The 25,271-nt window shown below is 41.1% G+C and overlaps 1 protein-coding gene and 1 pseudogene across 2 annotated transcripts; one reads left to right on the top strand and one right to left on the bottom strand.

Annotated features, from left to right (window-relative positions):
- Nucleotides 1–535: 535 nt before the first annotated feature.
- Nucleotides 536–9,385, bottom strand: LOC139382608 (tubulin delta chain-like; annotated as a pseudogene).
- LOC139382462 (ribosomal protein S6 kinase beta-1-like) lies at nt 9,292–23,794 on the top strand. Of its 2 annotated transcripts, XM_071126527.1 has the most exons (16): nt 9,292–9,456; nt 10,527–10,570; nt 10,684–10,804; nt 10,947–11,015; nt 11,556–11,703; nt 11,990–12,055; nt 12,204–12,261; nt 12,502–12,602; nt 13,403–13,493; nt 13,627–13,717; nt 19,566–19,673; nt 19,757–19,819; nt 20,067–20,144; nt 20,237–20,344; nt 20,781–20,893; nt 20,998–22,043. In XM_071126527.1, exons 1-16 carry the CDS (start codon nt 9,388–9,390, stop codon nt 21,251–21,253), a joined length of 1,584 nt encoding a protein of 527 aa, XP_070982628.1. In that variant the 5' UTR covers nt 9,292–9,387; the 3' UTR covers nt 21,254–22,043. The 2 variants fall into 2 exon arrangements, with proteins under 2 accessions (XP_070982628.1, XP_070982629.1); XM_071126528.1 differs by lacking the exon at nt 11,990–12,055 and having other exon boundaries at nt 20,998–23,794.
- The last annotated feature ends 1,477 nt before the right edge of the window (nt 23,795–25,271 follow it).

Below are 25,271 nucleotides of genomic sequence, written 5' to 3'. Positions count from 1 at the left end.
CTGTCTGAAGTTCTGGGTATTAACCATCTGAAGAGTGCCGTCTTTTTACCAGAGTCAAACTTTCAAGCATGTTTGATTTGGTCCGTTAGCTACCAAACAACTTTCCAACAGACATTTGTAGGGCGTCATGGCTGTGTGCATTTGTAGGGAATCAGTTGTCTTATCTGAAAAATCATGCTGTCTTATAAATCGCCTTGTTCATATAAAATGTTGTTTTTATACCCCTCAAATGTACATACTCATTCAACATGACTCCTTTGACCATTACACACGTACTCTACTTGTACCAATCTCCTGTTCTTAACATGCCAATATAGTATCACCTCTGCAAGTCAATTGGCTTAGGCAGGAATACAATATGATTGCCTATAAAACATGCATTGCAGACAAAGCGCAATGTTCAGAGAACACATTCGCAGTAAACGCTGCATATGATGACTATCGGAAATTACCTTTAAAGTGCATCGTCCAAATCTGCGGTCGGATTGGATCCCAAACAGTATCTTACTTGTCCAAACTTGACTGTCGCTAGAGATTACCTGTTCAGGAAATCTTCCTCCGAGATCCCAAACTTAGTGTACAGATGAATGTAGGCCCTGTGGAAGCAGAGACACCATATCAATATGTGGAAACCCAATAGCCTGGGAATGAGGCAGTTTAGAACAGTAAAATGCCATTACCAATCTTTTTGCAATGATTGACAATGACTCATGCTGTTGGAAAACATCTAAATAAGTGAGCATGCATGCCTTTTTTTTAAATTATTTTTTTTACATTATGTGCCTAACCTTACCTGGATCAAACATATTCTAAGCTATCCACCCCATGTGGTCCAGAGGCCTCAGCAGATCCTGGCTGTTGCTGACCAGTGTAGGAGAGGTATACTTGTTAAAGGGGACTGGGTTTTTCCACATGCTGAAAGCCAGGGGGTATATAGGGTCGGATCCTGAAATCCACCTATAGATATAAAAACATTCGAAAGGAGTGTTGGATTCTAGAATGAATCAACCAGTATCTATTAATGTCTATTGTCCCATAATAGTTAGACAGCTAGGTAAGAGACCAGTACATATCTCTGCTCTGTTCACATCCTTCCCCTGCAGTATGAGCAGGTGGGGGAGGTCTTGAAGCCAGGTTGTCTTTGACTCCTGGTCCTCTCTACCCCTTCAGGCTGGAGAGAGTGGGCTTGCACCTGCCAGTCGATGCCTGAAAAATAACAATCCTCAGAGCATTAACACGAATATCTGGACATGGAACAGTGAACACGATGGAGAAGCTAGCTTATACTAACTATATTGTACAAACATGGCTACACACACAAAAAAACATCAATATACAGTACCAGTCAAAAGTATGGACACCTGCTCATTCAAGGGTTTTTATTTTTACTATTTTCTACATTGTAGAATAATAGTGAAGACATCAAAACTATGAAATAACACATGGAACCATGTAGTAACCAAAAGTGTAAAACAAATGAAAATATATTTTATATATTTTATATTTGAAATTCTTCAAAGTAGCCACCATTTGCATTGATGACAGCTTTGCAACCTCTTGGCATTCTCTCAACCAGCTTCACCTGGAATGCTTTTCCAACACTCTTGAAGGAGTTCCCACATATGCTGAGCACTTGTTGGCTGCTTTTCCTTCAGTCTGCGGTCCAACTCATCCCAAACCAACTCAACTGGGTTGAGGTCGGGTGATTGTGGAGGCCAGGTTATCTGATGCAGCACCATCACTCTCCTTGGTCAAATAGCCCTTACACAGCCTGGAGGTGTGCTTTGGGTCATTGTCCTGTTGAAAAACAAATGATAGTCCCACTAAGCGCAAATCACATGGAATGGCTTACTGCTGCAGAATGCTGTGGTAGCCATGATGGTTAAGTGTGCCTTGAATTCTATATAAATCACTGACAGTGTCAGCAGCAAAGCACCATTACACCTCCTCTATGCATCACAGTGGGAACCACACATGCGGAGATCATCCGTTCACCTACTCTGCGTCTCACAAAGACACGGCGGGTGGACCCATAAATCTCAAATTAGCACTCATAAGACCAAAGCACAGATTTACACCGATCTAATGTCCATTGCTTGTGTTTCTTGGCCCAAAAAAGTATATTCTACTTATTGGTGTCCTTTAGTAGTGGTTTCTTTGCAGCAATTTGACCATGAAGGCTTGATTCACACAGATAGCCCTAACCCAAATAGAGCTATCTTCTGTACACCACCCCTACCTTGTCACAACACAAGTGATTGGCTCAAATGCATGAAGGAAAGAAATTCCACAAATTACAGTGCCTTGCAAAAGTATTCATCCCCCTGCCGTTTTTCCTATTTTGTTGCATTACAACCTGTAATTTAAATTGATTTTTATTTGGATTTCATGTAATGGACATACACAAAATAGTCACACAAAATGTTTTTGAAAAGTGGTGCATGCATATGTGTTCACCCCCTTTGCTATGAAGCCCCTAAATCAGATCTGGTGCAACCAATTATCTTCAGAAGTCACAACATTAGTTAGATTACACACAGGTGGACTTTATTTAATAAGTGTCACATGATCTCAGTATATTTCCACCTGTTCTGAAAGGCCCCAGAGTCTTCAACACCACTAAGCAAGCGGCACCATGAAGACCAAGGAGCTCTCCAAACAAGTCAGGGACAAAGTTGTAGAAAAGTTCAGATCCGGGTTGGGTTATAAAAAAATATCTGAATAAACTTTGAACATCCCATGGAGCGCCATTAAATCCATTATTAAAAAATTGAAAGAATATGGCACCACAACAAACCTGCCAAGAGAGGGCCGCCCACCAAAACTCATGGACCAGGCAATGAGGACATTAATCAGGGAGGCAACAAAGAGACCAAAGATAACCCTGAAAGAGCTGCAAAGCTCCACAGTGGAGTTTGGAGTATCTATCCATAGGACCACTTTAAGCCGTACAATCCACAGAACTGGACTTTATGGAATAGGGGCCAATAAAGAATCGATTGCTTAAAGGAAAAAATAAACACATTTGCTGTTCGCCAAAAGGCATGTGGGAGACTCCCCAAACATATGGAAGAAGGTACTCTGGTCAGATGAGACTAAAAATTTGCTTTTTGGCCATCAAGGAAAATGCTATGTCTGGCGCAAACCCAACACCTCTCATCACCCCGAGAACACCATGGTGGCAGCTAATGTTGGCTAACTGGCTTGCTAGGTTCAGTTTGTTTTGTAGTGATGTCTGTCATTGTGATATTTTTTTATTATTCTTCACCTCAGCACCATTAGCTATTGTCACGAGAATGTTCAACCCCAATGATAATAACTAACAATCAATAGCTTTGACCAATCCCCAAGGTTTGTAAGACCATGGGTTTAATAATAATTAGGCAAAGACTCAGCTTATGCAAAAGGTTAGTAGTTTATTCACGAGAATGTTCTGAAGACATCCATTTTATACCTTGCTCCTTACTTACGCACATACTTCCACACAAACAGTAGATATCCTACGCACATACATACACACGAACAGTTGGTGAGTTGTATCCTTCTCCAGAGTTCTCACCACTGTGTATCACTACCCAGCCTTCCCCCGAGATTAGGGAAACCTTGAGAAGTACTCCCTGTCCTCTCATAAGTTTCTCAGAGTTCTAGCCAGGTCGGGTCAAACACAGTTGAATTGTTCTCGGTATTTTCTTAGGCACACACTGTCTCGCCTATACTTCTAACTTCTAAATGGTAAGTCTTAACTTGTCCTATGCACACACAATCATAAGAATTCTAGTCTTATGATTCAAATACATTTCACTCCATTATACAGTGACAGGGTAGAATACTTTTAGTCATTATCTTAATAACATTACCTTTAAGATATAAATAATTTAGTCAATATCTTACCATTACCTTAAACATATTAATATCTATTATATCAGCTATGTATTTGACTGCAATTGCATATATCCAACTAGTTAGCAACTAGTCATAGTGTACCTTGTTTGTTTACAACTTGATGCTTGGCTAGGTAGCTAGCTAGTTATGGCTAACTTTTTAGGCCAACAATATCATGAGTCAGCCTATGATTATGTCTACAGTATTGTTTTCTTCAGTGAGCATTCCTATTGCCAATGCTGTCAACTACAACTCACCAATCTACTGAGTTTCACAAGTCCTCATTGTAGTATTATGTGGTACTACTCCCTTATGGATAGAATTTTAAGCAGGATACCCAGATAAGTGTACATAATATCAACTATAGGCTACTAGTTATAAAAAAAAATGTATTTCATCTTTATTTAACCAGGTAGGCCAGTTGAGAACAAGTTCTCATTTACAACTATGACCTGGCCAAGATGAAGCAAAGCAGTGCGACAAAAACAACAATACAGAGTTACACATGGGATAAACAAACATACTGTCAATAACACAAACAAAAAATCTATGTACCATTTGTGCAAATGTAGTAAGATTAGGGAGGTAAGGCAATAAATAGGCCATAGAGGTGAAATAATTACAATTTAGCATTAACACTGGATCGATACAGTGCCTTGCGAAAGTATTCGGCCCCCTTGAACTTTGCGACCTTTTGCCACATTTCAGGCTTCAAACATAAAGATATAAAACTGTATTTTTTTGTGAAGAATCAACAACAAGTGGGACACAATCATGAAGTGGAACGACATTTATTGGATATTTCAAACTTTTTTAACAAATCAAAAACTGAAAAATTGGGCGTGCAAAATTATTCAGCCCCCTTAAATTAATACTTTGTAGCGCCACCTTTTGCTGCGATTACAGCTGTAAGTCGCTTGGGGTATGTCTCTATCAGTTTTGCACATCGAGAGACTGACATTTTTTCCCATTCCTCCTTGCAAAACAGCTCGAGCTCAGTGAGGTTGGATGGAGAGCATTTGTGAACAGCAGTTTTCAGTTCTTTCCACAGATTCTCGATTGGATTCAGGTCTGGACTTTGACTTGGCCATTCTAACACCTGGATATGTTTATTTTTAAACAATTCCATTGTAGATTTTGCTTTATGTTTTGGATCATTGTCTTGTTGAAAGACAAATCTCCGTCCCAGTCTCAGGTCTTTTGCAGACTCCATCAGGTTTTCTTCCAGAATGGTCCTGTATTTGGCTCCATCCATCTTCCCATCATTTTTAACCATCTTCCCTGTCCCTGCTGAAGAAAAGCAGGCCCAAACCATGATGCTGCCACCACCATGTTTGACAGTGGGGATGGTGTGATGAGCTGTGTTGCTTTTACGCCAAACATAACGTTTTGCATTGTTGCCAAAAAGTTCAATTTTGGTTTCATCTGACCAGAGCACCTTCTTCCACATGTTTGGTGTGTCTCCCAGGTGGCTTGTGGCAAACTTTAAACAACACTTTTTATGGATATCTTTAAGAAATGTCTTTCTTCTTGCCACTCTTCCATAAAGGCCAGATTTGTGCAATATACGACTGATTGTTGTCCTATGGACAGAGTCTCCCACCTCAGCTGTAGATCTCTGCAGTTCATCCAGAGTGATCATGGGCCTCTTGGCTGCATCTCTGATCAGTCTTCTCCTTGTATGAGCTGAAAGTTTAGAGGGACGGCCAGGTCTTGGTAGATTTGCAGTGGTCTGATACTCCTTCCATTTCAATATTATCGCTTGCACAGTGCTCCTTGGGATGTTTAAAGCTTGGGAAATCTTTTTGTATCCAAATCCGGCTTTAAACTTCTTCACAACGGTATCTCGGACCTGCCTGGTGTGTTCCTTGTTCTTCATGATGCTCTCTGCGCTTTTAACGGACCTCTGAGACTATCACAGTGCAGGTGCATTTATACGGAGACTTGATTACACACAGGTGGATTGTATTTATCATCATTAGTCATTTAGGTCAACATTGGATCATTCAGAGATCCTCACTGAACTTCTGGAGAGAGTTTGCTGCACTGAAAGTAAAGGGGCTGAATAATTTTGCACGCCCAATTTTTCAGTTTTTGATTTGTTAAAAAAGTTTGAAATATCCAATAAATGTCGTTCCACTTCATGATTGTGTCCCACTTGTTGTTGATTCTTCACAAAAAAATACAGTTTTATATCTTTATGTTTGAAGCCTGAAATGTGGCAAAAGGTCGCAAAGTTCAAGGGGACCGAATACTTTCACAAGGCACTGTAGATGTGCAGATGATGATGTGCAAGTAGAGATACTGGTGTGCAAAGGAGCAAAAAAATAATAATATGGGCATGAGGTAGTTGGGTGTGCTATTTACAGATGGGCTGTGTACAAGTACATTGATAGGTAAGCTGCTCTGACAGCTGATGCTTAAAGTTAGAGAGGCAGATATGGGTCTCCAGCTTCAGTGATTTTTGCAATTCGTTCCAGTCATTGGCAGCAGAGAACTGGAAGGAAAGGTGGCCAAATGAGGTGTTGGCTTTGGGGATGACCAGTGAAATATACCTGCTGGAGCTTGTGTTACGAGTGGGTGTTGCTATGGTGACCAGTGAGCCGAGATAAGACGGGGCTTTACCTAGCAAAGACTTTTAGATGACCTGGAGCCAGTGGGTTTGGCAACGAGTATGTAGCGAGGGCCAGCCAACGAGAGCCTACAGGTCGCGATGGTGGGTAGTATATGGGGCTTTGGTGACAAAACGGATAGCACTGTTGTAGACTGCATTAAATTTGCTGAGTAGAGTGTTTGAGGCTATTTTGTAAATGACATCGCCGAAGTCAGGGATCGGTAGGATAGTCAGTTTTACAAGGGTATGTTAGGCAGCACGAGTGAAGGAGGCTTTTTTTGCGAAATCGGAAGCCGATTCTTGATTTAATTTTGAATGGGAGATGCTTAATGTGTGTCTGGAAGGAGAGTTTACAGTCTAACCAGACACCTAGGTATTTGTAGTTGTCCTCATATTCTAAGTCAGAACCGTCCAGAGTAGTGATGCTAGTCGGGCGTGCAGGTGCGGGCAGCGATCTGTTGTTGAGCATGCATTTAGTTTTACTTGCATTTAAGAGTAGTTGGAGGCCACCGAAGGAGGGTTGTATGGCATTTAAGCTCGTCTGGAGGTTAGTTAACACAGTGTCCAAAGAAGGGCCAGAGGTATACAGAATGGTGTTGTCTGCGTAGAGGTGGATCAGAGAATCACCAGCAGCAAGAGCGACATCATTGATGTGTACAGAGAAAAGAGTCGGCCCGAGAATTGAACCCTTTGGCACCCCCATAGAGACTGCCAGAGGTCCGGACAACAGGCCCTCCAATTTGACACACTGAACTCGCAGACTTGCAGCTGTAATTGCTGCAAAGGTGGCTCTACAAAGTATTGACTTTGGGGGGGGGGGGGGGGGGGGGGGGGGGTGAATAGTTTTGCATGCTCAAGTTCAGTTTTTTCATGTTATTTCTTGTTTGTTTCACAATAGAACATATTTTGCATCTTCAAAGTGGTAGTAGGCATGTTGTGTAAATCAAATGATACAAACCCACAAAAAAACCCATTTTAATTCCAGGTTGTAAGGCAACAAAATAGGAAAAATGCCAACGGGGGTGAATACTTTCATAAGCCACTGTAACTTTTAACAAAGCACTCCTGTATATTGGATTCCAGGTGACTACCTCATGAAGCTGGTTGAGAGAATGTGTGCCTTGCTGGTTGAGAGAATGCCTTGATGCCTTGTCATCAAGGCAAAGGGTGGCTACTTTGAAGAATCTTAAATATAAAATATTTTGATTTGTTTAACCCTTTTTTGGTTACTACATGATTCCATGTGTTATATTGTAGTTTTAATGTATTCACTATTCTACAATGTAGAAAATAGTAAAAATAAAGAAAAACCCTTGAATGAGTAGATGTGTCCAAACTTTTGACTGGTACTGTAAATAGGCCCATATTGAGCTGCACGGGGACGTCAATTGTTTTGAAATTTCACACTTATGAATTTCATAGTTAGCCAATGCTTCCCCATGGTGTTCAAAACTAGTACAGCACTCATTTCTGACAAATGCACTATGGCTACACAGAGATTTTTATTTTTCATTTTATTTTTATTAAACAGTAACATGCAAAACACAGTAAGCATCTAATGTTGGTGTTGGAGCAGGCCTGGCCAGGTGAACACGCTGTAAGCCATGGAGGAGCTGGACACCTGGGGAATGTTGCAGAAGATGAGCAGCTTGTACTCTGGGTGACACACCAGGCCGCTCATCAGTTCAAATGGAAACACAGTGCACAGTGTGTGATATGCAACTTCAAGACTTTGACACACTGGTTTATTTGTTGCAGTAGTGTTGATGCTCAGTGCTCACCTATGGGGTTTCTATTGTAGACACCGTGGAAGTCACCAGTGAGTGCAGACTGCAGAACACTCCCTAGCTGGTGGGCGATTACTTTGTTGAAGTCACTGAATGATATGTGTTGATGTTCATGACCTGGGTAAAGATATTGTGCACTGTGTCATTTTTGTGCACGAGGATGGCATCAGAGGTGTGACAGCGTGAGCACAGAGGTGTAGTTCTGGACAAAACAGCAGTTAGTGAAAACTGGTCATCCAAAGAGTACTGATGATGATGTTGTTTCTGGCTTCAGAAATTATATTATTGTAACCTAGCTATCTTAAGAGGAATGCACTAATTGTAAGTCGCTCTGGATAAGAATGTCTGCTAAACAACTAAAATGTAAAAATAAAATGCTTTGAAATATTACTTTCTTAGAACATAGGAAATATGTCTGTTTGTAAAACATAAATTGTAGGCCTTTATCTGCCAGATCTGTGATGTTTTCCAGTTGCTGAAGCAAGCTTCTTGCCTTTCCAGTGCCATAGGGCCATGTCAGGGGGTTGAGGATGAAGGAATTTGGGTAGTCTTCCCGGAGACACCGAGTGGCTTATGTGCCCACCCTTGACCCTGTGCCCCCTGCCACACTGATCATGTCATGATTCCTGCCATATGGTCATAGCGCTCCACCTCTCTCCTCACTTTTTTTTATATATATTTTTTATTAACAACAAATCAATACATAAAGCACATGAGGGAACACAAGCATACATAGATTACAAACAATGGACAATCGAGCTAGGGGGTACAATATCACATTACAATTACACAAGGACCTTAAGGGACATGCATATACTTACAATTCTAACAGCTTTTTTGTTAGTAGAGCATTTAACCGTCTTAAAATACAACCACCTCTCTCCTCACGTTGTCCACCACCACCTCCTCATGACGTGGTCCATGGACAGTATCTCCACGCAAAGAAATGAAAACACAGTGTTGTCATATCGGCGCTTCACTTGGTTGGTTGTGTGGTGCGCATGCTCTGTTTAGTAGCCGGTTATGGCGGCGACGATGTGTGTTTGTCCATGAGGCGGATGAGCGCGAGCTATTCTCACCGACTGAACCTGAACGAAAGCATTGATGGCGGGTGTATTCGACATCGATTTGGATCAGCCGGAGGAAAATGTCTCCGAAGATGAGCTCGAGGAGGTAATTTTCTCGATTCTGTCGGGTATTGTTGCACGAGTGTTCGATGTAATTGCTGATAGCCATGCTAGCTAGCTATAGGCCCGACGTCTTGGTTTGTTACCAATGCTTTAGGCCCAATTTTGACAACGCTCCAAGCTAGCCTTCTAACATTAGCTAGCCACAGATCAGCCAGTTAACACTCATGAGCTGTCACTTGTTCTCAGCTGTTGGGAGATAGTAGTTATACAATTCATATATTTGCATACTTTATGCGAATATTGAATATTATATTTTAAAGCCTGCTAGACAATGTGCAGCAAAGGCAAGCGTGCTTTGGTTGCTGTCGTGCAACAGTTTATTTTGGTACTTCTGCAGTTTGGAACAATATGGACTGGAGGTCCTTATGTGGACACATGCAAATCCCAATTTGGACAAGATTTAATGATGGGTTATAGTGGACATTCGCCGTTCTAATAGACCTACCTGTGAACTATTTGTGATAGCTAGCTAGTAAATTGGCTGTATAGGGCCATGTTTACAGTTTACATGGTATGAACGAACTCTATTCATGCTCTGACAGTTAGCTACCAAGAATTACAATTTTATCATAAACATTTCGTACTCTATTGAACATCTCATGTTCAGTGCCCATTGGCAAGGATTTTGGGCTACACTAAATATCACGTTACAGGTTTTTTGGGTGTAAAATGTTTATCTCCATAAAGATTTGTAAACATAACAAAACAAATCTAAGTTTGGGGTCAATTCCAAAGCTGTCGAGATACAAAAAAAGCAGTCTACAGCTCAAGATCCTCTATCCAGGGTTCTGAAATGTGAACAAAACAGATTTGAATTGAACCTTCTTTCACATGATGGTATACTCTCGCATGTTGGTCTATGTTGGGTTAATGTTTTAGCTAACATTGCATTGATTTCAGATGATATCCTTGCATCTAAGATGTAACACTTTTTTAAAATAATATAATCAACATTCCTGTTGAATCTAATGAAGTGCTACTGCTGTTAAATGGCATTTCAGTTATAAAGCAGATTTATTTTTACAATGTTCTAATTGACATTTTCTGTCATAGGCTCAGATCAACGATTTCATGGACCAGTGCAGCGGCTTTGAATTGTAAGTGTTCACCCTTAGCATTATGGATGCCTGGTAGATGAATAATTATGTTGAGTTGTCACAGTAATTGTACCGTGCTTCGGTCAGTGAGCATACATTACTTCTTTCCCCAGCAATATGGACGACTGTGAGAAGATTGAGATATCTGAGGACAACGTCAACCAAGGAAAAGAGAACATCAGGCCGGAGTGTTTTGAGCTGCTGCGGGTGCTGGGAAAGGGTGGTTATGGAAAGGTACGGTGCTGTTCCCCTGAGAGCCATTTAAAATGCGTTTTCATTGGCTTTTATGAGGTTTTATTAAAATTCCATTTCAAACTTGTCATTATTTGGCCTGGCCCATTGTGTTGAACTGGTTCTTCCCTTCTTCTTTTTTTAGGTTTTTCAAGTTCGAAAAGTTGCTGGAGCAGCATCGGGGAAGATATTTGCCATGAAGGTTTTAAAGAAGGTACCTAAAAATAATATTCAAAGACACATTTATTTACAATTAGTTCATAATTGGCAGCAGGCATATTCATCAAGTCTCTCAATTTTGTCTCAAACTTAGTAAATATGACAAATAAACATTGTTTTATTTTGCTTCTGTGCAAATATTGGCTTTCCTTGAAGCCTGTTGGTGTTTTTGGTAGTTTGCCATCTTCACTGCTGCAGTCTTGGCATTTCAGAAGCTGTTTCTGTCCATTAGATGTTGCACAATAGATTGTGCTTTTGCTTGATCAGTGAAATGTACTTTAATGAGAGATGCAGTCACATACCACTTCATCGAGATTTGTCCCCTAAGCTATGCAGCAAAAATTCCCTGAAAAGCCAATTGCTTAATTTCGAACAGAAATGTTCTAAGCAACACTGAAGTCAATGTTAGCACATTCTTTAAAGTGGTGGCATTTCTAGAACTGATAATGAAGTGTATTTTATCATGTGGCTTTTTGAATGGCAGACTAGCGGTATTAGCATGACTAATGGTCATAAATGTTTTGGGGCCTTGCAGGCTATGATTGTACGCAATGCTAAGGACACGGCCCACACCAAGGCAGAGAGGAACATTCTGGAGGAAGTGAAGCATCCTTTCATCGTGGATCTCATCTACGCCTTCCAGACGGGGGGCAAGCTGTACCTCATCCTGGAGTACCTCAGCGGTCAGTAAATCAGGAGTCACGCAGATAGATAAACATCCATTCTTTTCACACTCTTCCTGTTGCTCAAGAGTAGCTGGGCAGTCCGACTGAATCTCTTTACACATTAGCAGTCCCAGTCATGCAGATGGTTTCTCTTATTCTGAGACCAAGGGATTGTTTCACAAAAAATATGATTCAAATCATCTGAATTTGTTGTTTCACACAGGACGTTGGCCTTTGCATGATTTACATGAACACTTAATGGGCCTCCTCTGCTCATTGCATCTAACCATAATGTATGTAATAGTGCCTACATCCTGTCCACCATCCCTTCCTGTCTGCTCTAGAGTTACAGAGAAGAATGCACACTATGGTATGTGGAAGTCAGTCAGTCAGAATTCAAAATTAAATGGGTGAAAGAGTTAATTTGGTGTAGTCTCCCCACAACTATTTTGTGCAACACTGTTCTTATTTTTATTTTTTTATGTCTGTTTCAGTTTGAATTTTGTTGTACTTTTCAGGTGGAGAGCTGTTTATGCAACTGGAAAGAGAGGGGATTTTTATGGAAGACACCGCCTGGTGAGTAGAGATGACAAAAGGCAATGTTGTCATACCAGTCTGTTTTCTTACATCCACTGTATTAAGACACATATTTGGAATAATCTACACCAGTATGTTAGTTGGTGAAAGGGAAAATGCTATTTACAAAAGCAGTAAACTTAAGATTAGGTTACCAGGTGTTGGCTGTGTCTGGCACAGAAAATACTTTAGTAAAAATCAGTGTATGTGTACAATGTAAATGTGGTTTCTTATCTGCAGCTTTTACCTGGCAGAAATTTCCATGGCTCTGGGCCATCTGCACCAGAAAGGCATCATCTATAGAGACCTGAAGCCTGAAAACATCATGCTTAACAACCAAGGTAATGCTGGGAAAAAATGTCACAACAGATGTCCTGAGTTGCAATCATGTGCACTGCAGACAATGTTTGATGCTACATTAGCTGTAAATGCATCCACATTTGTGCATGTATATGCACTTCATGTTCGACATTAGAGCTGGGAATTGCCATGGACCTAATGAGACGATATTATCACTACTTTGCTGCTGATACTATATTTAATGCGATTTTCACAATTGTATATGTATTGCGATTTGATGTTCCAAAAATATTGCTCACCGTAAGTCTGCTGCTGAGAGACGGAGTGTGAGAAAGCAAGTTTTGATCAGTCATGGAAATAAGTGCTGAAAACTTGTTGGCTCACTATTTAAGAAGATGGAAAACAAGCTATAGGATGAAACAAAGTTTTGGCGCAGGTACTGCTGACTAGCGCTAGCTAATGCTACCTACCGTAGCAAACAAATATAAATTGATAATTGGAGTCAAATATTGGTATAATATTGTCCAAAATTTAATTGATATGTAACTTTAAAAAAAATCCCCATATCACTATTACACTTATTTTTTTTACTGTGTCTCTTTAATGACTTGTTACTTTTATCTCTCATTCTTATCCGTATTTTAAAAAAACAGCACTGTTGATTAGGGGCTCGTAAGTAAGCATTTCACTGTAAGGTGTTACTGTAAGGTGTACCTGTTATATTCAACGCATGTGACTAACATTTAGTTTATTCCGCAGGAAATGTAATTTAGAAAATGTTCTGCATGTCCACCTCAAAGTGAAATTGGCTGTAGTGTTTCTGTATTGTGTGTTTTTCCAGGCCATGTGAAACTGACTGACTTTGGGCTGTGTAAAGAGTCCATTCACGGTGGCACAGTCACCCATACTTTCTGTGGCACCATAGAGTACATGTAAGTCACACTTTGTAAAATACATACCCTGTTGTTCATGTAAATCTGTTGAAAGCTGCTATTTTTTTTTAATCTATTTACTGCCTCAGTCTATCATGAAAAGATGTGTTAAAAAAAACTGTTGTTGTGTCAGGGCTCCAGAGATCCTGATGAGAAGTGGACACAACAGAGCAGTGGACTGGTGGAGTCTTGGAGCGCTTATGTACGACATGCTGACTGGAGCGGTTAGTGCACAACTTCTTTCATAGACTTCTGTTTATAATGACGTAGTAATACAACAACTTCTGTTACAATCAATCGGTGTTGACTAGGGGTGTTGCAGTGACCGTATTACTGCCACAATGGCGGTCCCGAGTCATGAAGGCAGTCAAATTCCACGTGACCGTTTAGTCACGGTAATTAGGCTTCTCCAAGCTCTCTGATGCTGCTGATGGTCATTAGTAGCTTACCAAACTTGCTAACTGCCAGTACTCAGCACACTATTGTCCCTCTAATCACTCTGATTGCATGAGGAAACAGAGTGATGGCCATGTATCAAAAGAGGAGGATCCCATCAGCTTTCTATAGGCTAGGTCTACTATATATTTATTCCCGCTGCCCAAGTTTTGAGACAGGTGCATGATAATGGTCCATTCTAAATCAAAACAAATGTCACACATACTATTTAGAATATGTAAAGATGAGATGAAATCAGAATAGTTTGATGGGTGATAATATTAGCATATGTTATTTTTTTGCAGCTTTTTCTAATCATAGTCGCATACCTCATGTAGCCTACCCTAAAGGCCTATATGTTTTGATACGGTGTGTATCACAACTGAAGTGGCCAAATAACTTCTTAAAATGAAGCACATTAATCTATTTTACAAGGTGTTTAGAGCCTAACTGGCATACATAAGCAGCACCTGAGTTTCAAGTTTGGGGAAGATAATTTTCACCATATAAATGCTCCTTTTTAATAAAAGCATTACATGTATAATCGCATTTGCAGTCACTTTTTGATAATGGTGTTTTCCCGCTAATGGACCATTCGCGCTTATAGCCTACTGCCATGTGTGCATTGCTGCGCTTATAATGTGAAGTAATAGATTATCAATATTTGAAGCTAAATGTTCTATTGTGTTTTTTTGATGCTAGTGGTTGTATAAATATGGGATCTATCCCATCCCACAACTCTCAGACTATGTTTGGAATATTTATTTCTCGCGCAGAAGGTCAAGTTGACCAATAGCATAGGTACATTTTTGTACTATGGGGGATAGTAGATTGACATAGGCTAGTGCTTTTGCTGTTTGTTAGGCCTACTCATCTTGTTAGCTGACAAAGTAAATGTGGAAAGTTCTTCCATTGTCTTCAATATACACCTCTGAATTGGATGAGGACACGTGTAGTTGCGTCCCTGGTGTCTGTCTTCACTTGTAGCCTGTGAGAAAGACCCAATCACGTGATGGAGAGCCATGTGAGTGAGAGGCCCTTCGGATTGCGCAGCACTAAGGTAGACTGGAACAAGGCAGCACTGCGGGCCGCAAAAGGCATGGGTTTTTTCAGGGTGCATTACAGCCAAAAAGGGGATGCCGCCGGGAAATTCGAGTCCTTATCAAGTGCTTGTCAAATTGTGAATGAGAGACTATTGGAGTGTGTACAGTCTGCGCAAAAAAACAAAGCTGAGCTCATGCCTTTCAAGTTACTTTAAAAAAATCATCATTACTAGTCTCATCATGCAGCCTTACAATATATTAAAAATCAAACTTATAGCCCAATGTTTGTAGAACTAAAGTTACATTAATAACTCTAAATTAAGCATATAGGAGTACCTATTTATTTGTTAACCGTTCAAAACAGAATAGCTGCATGTGCAAATCTTTTGGATTAAATATTTATTTCATTCCGTATTGTTCATACTATAAAATAATGCCACAGAATTCTAAGCAAATCTTGTTTACTGAATGAACTAGTGTAGCCCTTAGCCACATCAGGACCTAACATCAAATAAATAAAAAAATGTCACATGCACTGAAAACAACAGTGAAATGCTTACTTACGAGCCCCTAACCAACAATGCAGTAAAACATATATATAAGAAATAAAAGTAACAAGTAATTTAAAGAGCAGCAGTAAAATAACAAAAGCGAGACTATATTCAGGGGTGTACGGTGCAATGTGCAGGGGCAACGGTTAGTTGAGGTAATATGTACATCTACAGTGGCGTGCAAAAGTATTCACCCCCGTTGGCATTTTTCCTATTTTGTTGCCTTACAACCAGGAATTAAAATACACTGCTCAAAAAAATAAAGGGAACACTAAAATAACACATCCTAGATCTGAATGAATGAAATATTCTTATTAAATACTTTTTTCTTTACATAGTTGAATGTGCTGACAACAAAATCACACAAAAATTATCAATGGAAATCAAATTTATCAACCCATGGTCTGGATTTGGAGTCACACTCAAAATTAAAGTGGAAAACCACACTACAGGCTGATCCAACTTTTATGTAATGTCCTTAAAACAAGTCAAAATGAGTCTCAGTAGTGTGTGTGGCCTCCACGTCCCTGTATGACCTCCCTACAACGCCTGGGCATGCTCCTGATGAGGTGGCGGATGGTCTCCTGAGGGATCTCCTCCCAGACCTGGACTAAAACATCCGCCAACTCCTGGATAGTCTGTGGTGCAACGTGGCGTTGGTGGATGGAGCGAGACATGATGTCCCAGATGTGCTCAATTGAATTCAGGTCTGGGGAACGGGCGGCCCAGTCCATAGCATCAATGCCTTCCTCTTGCAGGAACTGCTGACACACTCCAGCCACATGAGGTCTAGCATTGTCTTGCATTAGGAGGAACCCAGGACCAACCACACCAGCATATGGTCTCACAAGGGGTCTGAGGATCTCATCTCGGTACCTAATGGCAGTCAGGCTACCTCTGGCGAGCACATGGAGGGCTGTGCGGCCCCCCAATGAAATGCCACCCCACACCATGACTGACCCACTGCCAAACCGGTCATGGTGGAGGATGTTGCAGGCAGCAGAACGTTCTCCACGGCGTCTCCAGACTGTCACGTCTGTCACGTGCTTTCATCTGTGAAGAGCACAGGGCGCCAGTGGCGAATTTGCCAAACTTGGTGTTCTCTGGCAAATGCCAAACATCCTGCACGGTGTTGGGCTGTATAGCACAACCCCCACCTGTGGACGTCGGGCCCTCATACCACCCTCATGGAGTCTGTTTCTGACCGTTTGAGCAGACACATGCACATTTGTGGCCTGCCGGAGGTCATTTTGCAGGGCTCTGGCAGTGCTCCTCCTTGCACAAAGGTGGAGGTAGTGGTCCTGCTGCTGGGTTGTTGCCCTCCTACGGCCTCCTCCACGTCTCCTGATGTACTGGCCTGTCTCCTGGTAGCGCCTCCATGCTCTGGACACTACGCTGACAGACACAGCAAACCTTCTTGCCACATCTCGCATTGATGTGCCATCCTGGATGAGCTGCACTACCTGAGCCACTTGTGTGGGTTGTAGACTCCGTCTCATGCTACCACTAGAGTGGAAGCACCGCCAGCATTCAAAAGTGACCAAAACATCAGCCAGGAAGCATAGGAACTGAGAAGTGATCTGTGGTCCCCACCTGCAGAATCACTCCTTTATTGAGGGTGTCTTGCTAAATGCCTATAATTTCCACCTGTTGTCTATTCCATTTGCACAACAGCATGTGCAATGTATTGTCAATCAGTGTTGCTTCGTAAGTGGACAGTCTGATTTCACAGAAGTGTGATTGACTTGGAGTTACATTGTGTTGTTTAAGTGTTCCCTTTATTTTTTTGAGCAGTGTACATTTTTTTGTGGGGTGGGGGGGGGTTGTATCATTTGATTTACACAACATGCCTACCACTGAAGATGCAAAATTATTTTTTAATGTGAAACAAACAAGAAATAAGACAAAAAAACTGAACTTGAGCGTGCATAACTATTCAACCCCCCAAAGTCAATACTTTGTAGAGCCACCTTTGCAGCAATTACAGCTGCAAGTCTCCTTGGGGTAAGTCTCTATAAGCTTGGCACATCTAGCCACTGTGATTTTTGCCCATTCTTCGGGGCAAAACTGCTCCAGCTTCGTCAATTTGGATGGGTTCCGCTGGTGTACAGCAATGTTTAAGTCATACCACAGATTCTCAATTGGATTGAGGTCTGGGCTTTGGCTAGGACATTCCATGACATTTAAATGTTTCCCTTTAAACCACTCAAGTGTTGCTTTCGCAGTATGCTTAGGGTCATTGTCCTGCTGGAAGGTGAACCTCTGTTCCAGTCTCAAATCTCTGGAAGACTGAAACAGATTTCCCTGTATTTAGTGCCATCCTTCATTCCTTCAATTCAGACCAGTTTCCCAGTACCTGCTGATGGAAAAACATCCCCACAGCATGATGATGCCACAAATGTTCTCGTGGTGATGAGAGGTGTTGGGTTTGCACCAGACATATCAAATCATCAAAATCAAATGTATTTATATAGCCCTTCTTACATCAGCTGATATCTCAAAGTGCTGTACAGAAACCCAGCCTAAAACCCCAAACAGCAAGCAATGCAGGTGTAAAAGCACGGTGGCTAGGAAAAACTCCCTAGAAAGGCCGAAACCTAGAGAGGAACCAGGCTATGAGGGGTGGCCAGTCCTCTTCTGGCTGTGCCGGGTAGAGATTATGACAGAACATGGCCAAGATATTAAAATGTTCATAAATGACCAGCATGGTCAAATAATAATAATCACAGTAGTTGTCGAGGGTGCAGCAAGTCAGCACCTCAGGAGTAAATGTCAGTTGGATTTTCATAGCCGATCATTAGGAGTATCTCTACCGCTCCTGCTGTCTCTAGAGAGTTGAAAACAGCATGTCTGGGAAAGGTAGCACGTCCGGTGAACAGGTCAAGGTTCCATAGCCGAAGGCAGAACAGTTGAAACTGGAGCAGCAGCACGGCCAGGTGGACTGGGGACAGCAAGGAGTCATCATGCTAGGTAGTCCTGAGGCATGGTCCTAGGGCTCAGGTCCTCCGAGAGAGAGAAAAAAAGAGAGAATTAGAGAGTGCATACTTAAATTCACACAGGACACCGGATAAGACGGGAGAAGTACTCCAGATATAACAAACTGGCCCTTGCTCCCCGACACAAACTACTGCAGCATAAATACTGGAGGCTGAGACAGGAGGGGTCAGGAGACACTGTGGCCCCATCTGATGACATCCCCCGGACAGGGCCAAACAGGAAGGATATAACCCCACCCACTTTGCCAAAGCACAGCCCCCACACCACTAGAGGGATATCTTCAACCACCAACATACCAACCATCCTGAGACAAGGCCGAGTATAGCCCACAAAGATCTCCGCCACGGCACAACCTGAGGGGGGGTGCCAACCCATACAGGAAGATCACGTCAGTGACTCAACCCAGCGTAATACCGGCGTAATACGATTAGATCTTAGTCCTGTATTGACGCTTTGCCTGTTTGTTCGTTGGAGGGCATAGAATGATTTTTTTTCCTAAGTTAGAGTCACGCTCCTTGAAAGCGGGCCTGTTCCCAGGAAAGCAATATGCCATTCACGTCAGACTCGTTAAAGGAAAAAAATAATTGTGCCAGTCCGTGGTGAGTAATCGCAGTTCTGATGTCCAGAAGGTTTTTCGGTCATAAGAGATGGTAGCAGAAACATTGTGTACAAACAAGTTCATTTAAACAATGCAAAGAATCTATTAAAAAAAACACAATTGGTTAGGAATACGTAAAATGTCAGCCTTGTTCTCCGGCTCCATCTTGTCAACGTAAGGACCACTCAGAGTATGCTGTTCTTTTCTGAAATAGACATTTTCTTCATGTCATGTTTCTTTAGACCTGTCTAAGTGTCTTTTTTGTGAAGGTATTACATGGATTTATTAGACTTTGAAATGTAGATGTTCCAACGGTCTGCTAAATATGTTAATGGTCAACTACTTTGTGATACCAACAGTTATTTGCTTGACAATCACCGGCTGACAGAATTTCATGACTGCCACAGCCCTAGTATTGACCCAAGGTTATTTTATTTTTCAAATGCAGCCACCCTTCACTGGTGAAAACAGAAAGAAGACCATTGACAAAATCTTAAAATGCAAGCTGAACCTCCCACCCTACCTCACACAAGAAGCCAGAGATCTCCTGAAAAGGGTGACTATTTGTTTAACATATTTGACCATTTTATTTTAATTTTGGTTATCGCATATGTATTTATAGTTGTTCTTGTTTTTCAGCTTCTGAAGAGAAATGCCTCATCAAGACTTGGAGCAGGGGCTGGAGATTCTACAGAGGTGCAGGTGAGAACAAGAGAAGGAGTGGAACATTTTTGGATGGAGTGACTTGATGCTACCAAGACAAATGTAACCTCAACCTTGAGTTTGAGATTCTACCCCATTCTGGCAAGCAACACTTTGTCTCTAGCCTCTGATCACAATACAACAAAAGATTACCCTAAATAGAAGTGTTCAAAAGTGATGGGGGACTGGGAAGTATTGAAATTAAAATGCTATTGTTATAATATTTTGTTTGCTAATCTTCCCTTAGGCTCATCCCTTCTTCCGACACATTAACTGGGAAGAGCTCCTGGCCAGGAAAGTGGAGGCTCCATTCAAGCCTTTCCTGGTAAGCAGAAGAGCTTCTGTTTGTTTTAAGCAATCTTTCCAGCTCTCAAAGGCATTAGACTCTGTAACATACCTGATCTCTTGTATCCATAGCAATCTGCTGAAGATGTGAGCCAGTTTGACTCCAAGTTCACCAGCCAAACACCAGTAGACAGCCCAGACGACTCTACGCTTAGTGAAAGCGCCAACCAAGCCTTTCTGGTAAGACTGCTACATATCTTGTTAGAGATGACATGTTTTTATTTTTTTACAGCTATTTATTTTGTAACATACACATTACACTTTTTTTTACATAGCAAGAATAGGGTAATTTGATATACATTACATCTAGATATGACTGAAAACATAATGTATAAGTACTAACTATTATAGAACATAAGCATTTAAACCCACCCCTCGGCTACTCTCCATCCTACCTATCTCCGTAAACCGCCCTCTTATGATTTCCATAAGCCATATATTTTTCAGCTGTGATGTTTCACATAAATTCGGAACCTGTCTTATCGCGTAGTATATGTGTTTGTATTAATTTTGCTCATAAGACAAAATCATGATATGACAGAATTCACCTTAATTTCTCCTTATACCTTGGTAGGCAGTACTGGTGACAGTAACCCCTCTGTCATTGCTCCTGCAGGGCTTTACGTATGTTGCTCCATCAGTACTGGAAAATGTAAAGGAAAAGTTCTCATTCGAGCCAAAAATCCGCTCACCCCGACGGTTTTTGGGGAGCCCAAGAACACCAGTCAGGTATTCTGTCATTTCAGCCTCTTCAGCTGTTCCTACATATCTTGTACAACATTGAGTATGCCACATCACCACATAGTCAGGGTATGTCCCTTATTCCTTTTCAGCCCTCTCAAGTTCTCTGCCGGTGACGTGTGGCCCCGGGGCCCATTGATGCCCGGCGGATCCTCTCTATGTCTCCAGTCGCCACAGGAGCAGGTCATGTATGTGTCACCCCCAGAACAGATGGATGTGCAGGCCAGCTCTGAGGCCTCAGCCCCCCTACCCATCCGCCAGCCTACTGGGTCCAACCTGTCCCAGTTCAAACAACAGGCCTACCCCGTCATGGCCAAGAGGCCCGAGCATTTACGCATGAACCTATGACCAGCAGCTCATCTTAGAGGATTTTTTTTCTTTGTTGATAATTATTCTTTATTTTTTAAGATAAGGACACTAGAGACAATGAAACTCTAAATTTCACTTCTACACACACACACCATCACTACCTGAAGTATCCCCAAGGCTGTAACCTCCAGTGTGCTGCAGCTGAGCTCGGCAGACTCGGCCACTCCCTCAGGTCCCCTTGACCTCTGCAGCCTGACCCCTAACAGGACTGGACCAGCGGGACGGGGCATCACTATGGATATTTAACTTTTTTTTTTTATTACTCCATCCTACCACAAAAAAAAGGAATGAGATAAAACGTATCAAATGTGACCCATCACAATTCACAGTAACGTGCCGTATATAAAACATCATCCAAAGTCCTTCATGTTAGATGATTAACTGCTGATGAGGAATGAATTGCTTCCACTGAACACTTGGGAGATTTGACAGTATTTCTTGAAGGTTGCTTCCTGGCTCAGGATGAAATCATACAAATTATTGTTAATTGAAAACATATATGATTGGGAGGGGTATCAATAAGCTGAGTTTCTGAATATAGCTTTATGTCTTAAGTATTTTACAAAAGGGATGCATCTACTGTGCTATATCAATTCATGAGGGCCTCAATAAAAATACATGTTTACTTTTTACATTTTGAATTACTAACTGAATGTGGACTTTTGGTTATTACATTTGTATTATTTTACTGATAGAATGTTGTTGGGTAAGAACTAAATGAGTACATGCATATCCTCTATAATATTAAACAATATGCACCACACTAAAATGAATAACTCTGTCATAGTGTATTTTTAATTGTTGGGAAGGTACCATTTGCTTAGTGGGACTAGAATTACTGTGACACAGTCCAAGGACTATGACCTACACTACCGGTCAAAAGTTTTAGGACCTACTCATTCAAGGTTATTCTTTATTTGTACTATTTTCTACTTTGTAGAATAATAGTGAAGTCATCAAAACAATGAAATAACACATGGAATCATGTAGTAACCAAGAAAGTGTTAAACAAATCAAACTATTTTAGATTCTTTAAAGTAGCCACCCTTTACCTTGAAAGCTTTGCACACGCTTGGCATTCTCTCAACCAGCTTCACCTGGAATGCTTTTTTCCAACAGTCTTGAAGGACTTCGCACATGTGCTGAGCACTTGTTGGCTGCTTTTCCTTCACTCTGTGGTCCGGCACATCCCAAACCATCTCAATTTGGTTGAGGTTGGGTGATTGTGGAGGCCACATCATCTGAGCAAGCACTCCATCACTCTCCTTGGTAAAATAGCCCTTACACAGCCTGGAGGTGTGTTGGGTCATTGTCCTGTTGAAAAACAAATGATCGTCCCATTAAGCCCAAACCAGATGGGATGGTGAAATTTCTGCCGAATGCTCTGTTAGCCACGCTGGTTAAGTGTGGCTACCAGAGCCTTGAATTCTAAATAAATCATCGACAGTGTCACCAACAAAGCACCCCCACACTATAACACCACCTCCTCCATGCTTTACGGTGGGAAATACACATGCAGAGGTCATGTATTCACCCACACCTGTCTCACAAAGACACTGCGGTTGGAACCAAATATCTCAAGTTTGGACTCCAGACCAAAGGACAAATTTCCACCAGTTTAATGTCCATTGCTTGTGTTTCTTGGCCCAAGTAAGTCTCTTTTTGTTATTGGTGTCCTTTAGTAGTGGTTTCTTTGCAGCAATTCGACCATGAAGGCCTGATTAACACAGTCTCCTCTAAACGGTTGATGTTGAGATGTGTCTGTTACTTGAACTCTGAAGCATTTATTTAGGCTGCCATTTCTGAGGCTGGTAACTCTAATGAACTTATCCTCTGGAGCAGAGGTAACTGTCTTCCTTTCCTGTGGTGGTCCACATGAGTCAGTTTCATCATAGCGCTTTATGGTTTTTGAGACTGCACTTGAAGAAACTTTCAGTTCTTGAAATGTTCCATATTGACTGACCATGTCTCAAAGTAATGATGATGGACTGTCATTTCTCTTTGCTTATTTGAGCTGTTCTTGCCATAATATGGACTTGGTATTTTACCAAATAGGGCTATCTTCAGTATAGCCTTTTTTTTACTTGAATGAGTAGGTGTTCTAAAACTTTTGACCGGTAGTGTAGACTTTAAAAAGTGTTAAACCTCATCTGGTTTGTATACTGCCTAGATTATATTGTGCTGCGTGGTCAATCTTGGCATAAAGTAAATATGGCCAGTTCAAGTAACTCAGCATTCCAGCCTGTTGTACCAGCTCTCCTTGAATAATATTTGCCAGTGTCAACAACCTCATGTATGAATTATTTGACATCATCTTCACTGTGGAAGAGGATGTCTTCTATGCTACTATCCCCTCTAAACCAGCAGTAGCCAGTCTGAGAGCCAGGAGGGGTGGCTGCTGCCAATTTCTGTAAAAAATACATGTATCTTACTGGTGCTACTGCCACACGGTGATAAGTGGTACTGCATGACTAGGTGCACTTGTTTGGATTTTGCCAGATAAAAACAGTGATACAGACACTTTTTATTTGAGACTCATAATGAACCATATTATATTTTGTGAAATTAATCAACTTGATCTTTTGCTTTTTCAAATGTATTGAAGATTTTATTCGATGAAAAGTGGATGTATTGATGTTCTGGTTGGTATTTGAATTCCCATGCCGACTTGGTGAAAAACTATTCTCTGTGCCCTTGAGCAACCCTAATTGCAGCGGTAAGTCGCTCTGGATAAGCGCAGTAGTGGAAAAAGTACCCAATTGTCATACTTGAGTAAAAGTATAGATACCCTAACAGAAAGTTACTCAAGTAAAAGTGAAAGTCACCCAGTAAAATAGTACTTTAAAAAAGTACTTATTTGGTTTTAAATATACTTAAGTATCAAAAGTAAATGTAATTGCTCACATATACTTAGATATCAAAAGTAAATGTAATTGCTCAAATATACTTAAGTGTTAAAAGTATAAATCATTTAAAATTCCTTAAATTAAGCAAAGCAGGTATACCTAGAAATGTTACGGATAGACAGGGTCACACTCCAACACTCAGACATTATTTACAAAAGATGCATTTGTGTTTGAGTTCACCAGACCATAGGCAGTAGCGATGACCACGTGTTCTCTTGATAAGCGTGTGAATTGGACCATTTCCCTGTCCTGCTAAGCATTCAAAATGTAACAAGTACTTTGGTTTGTCAGGGAAAATGTACGGAGTAAAAAGTACAATATTTTCTGTCGGAATGTAGTGAAGTAAAAGTTGTCAAAATATAAATCGTAAAGTACAGATACCCCAAAAAACTACTTAAGTAGCACTTTAAAGTATTTTGACTTAAGTACTTTACACCACTGGATAAGAGCATCTGATAAATGACTTAAGACCTATGTGTCTTGAGGAGGGTTACCTGCGATGTTCAGGTGCAGCCTCAGGACTGGCTTGGGCCAGGATGAGAGGTTATGTTTTTACTATTTCCATTAAGCACAGAGCATTAGAGTTTCCCTGTTGGACAGACAAACTCAAGGTCAGCATTCTCATCGCATTCTCCCAGGTATTCCTTATCTCACCTTCCCATATATTTCCCATATATTCTAGTTGGCAGCAGCACCCATATCTAGGGTGCACACAAAATTGATATAGAAATAGCCACTGTATGTTATTGATAGTAGTAGGTGTTATTTATAAAAACAGATTTATATTGTATCATATATCTATCCCTTCTAGGTATTCAGTACAAGGGTATACCTAGAAATGTTTCATCTAATATATATATATATATATTATATATTTTTTTTAATTGCCAGGGAAAACTCCAAAAGGCTTGCTATAATGGCAGCTAATAATACAATGCAGTTGTTTTAGATTATAGCTGACTGGAGCGTGAAAGCGTGCTGATCATTATAGGCTGAGATTTGCCTGAAACAAATATCTCACTGGTTTGATCAGTAAACTCAGCGACGAGCCATCAGTTATAGTTTGACAACCCCCCCCCCCTTTTTCCCCC

The sequence above is a fragment of the Oncorhynchus clarkii genome, chromosome 24, assembly GCF_045791955.1.
Source record: "Oncorhynchus clarkii lewisi isolate Uvic-CL-2024 chromosome 24, UVic_Ocla_1.0, whole genome shotgun sequence".
NCBI classification, from domain to species: domain Eukaryota; kingdom Metazoa; phylum Chordata; class Actinopteri; order Salmoniformes; family Salmonidae; genus Oncorhynchus; species Oncorhynchus clarkii.
This window is presented reverse-complemented; position numbering and strand designations above follow the sequence as displayed.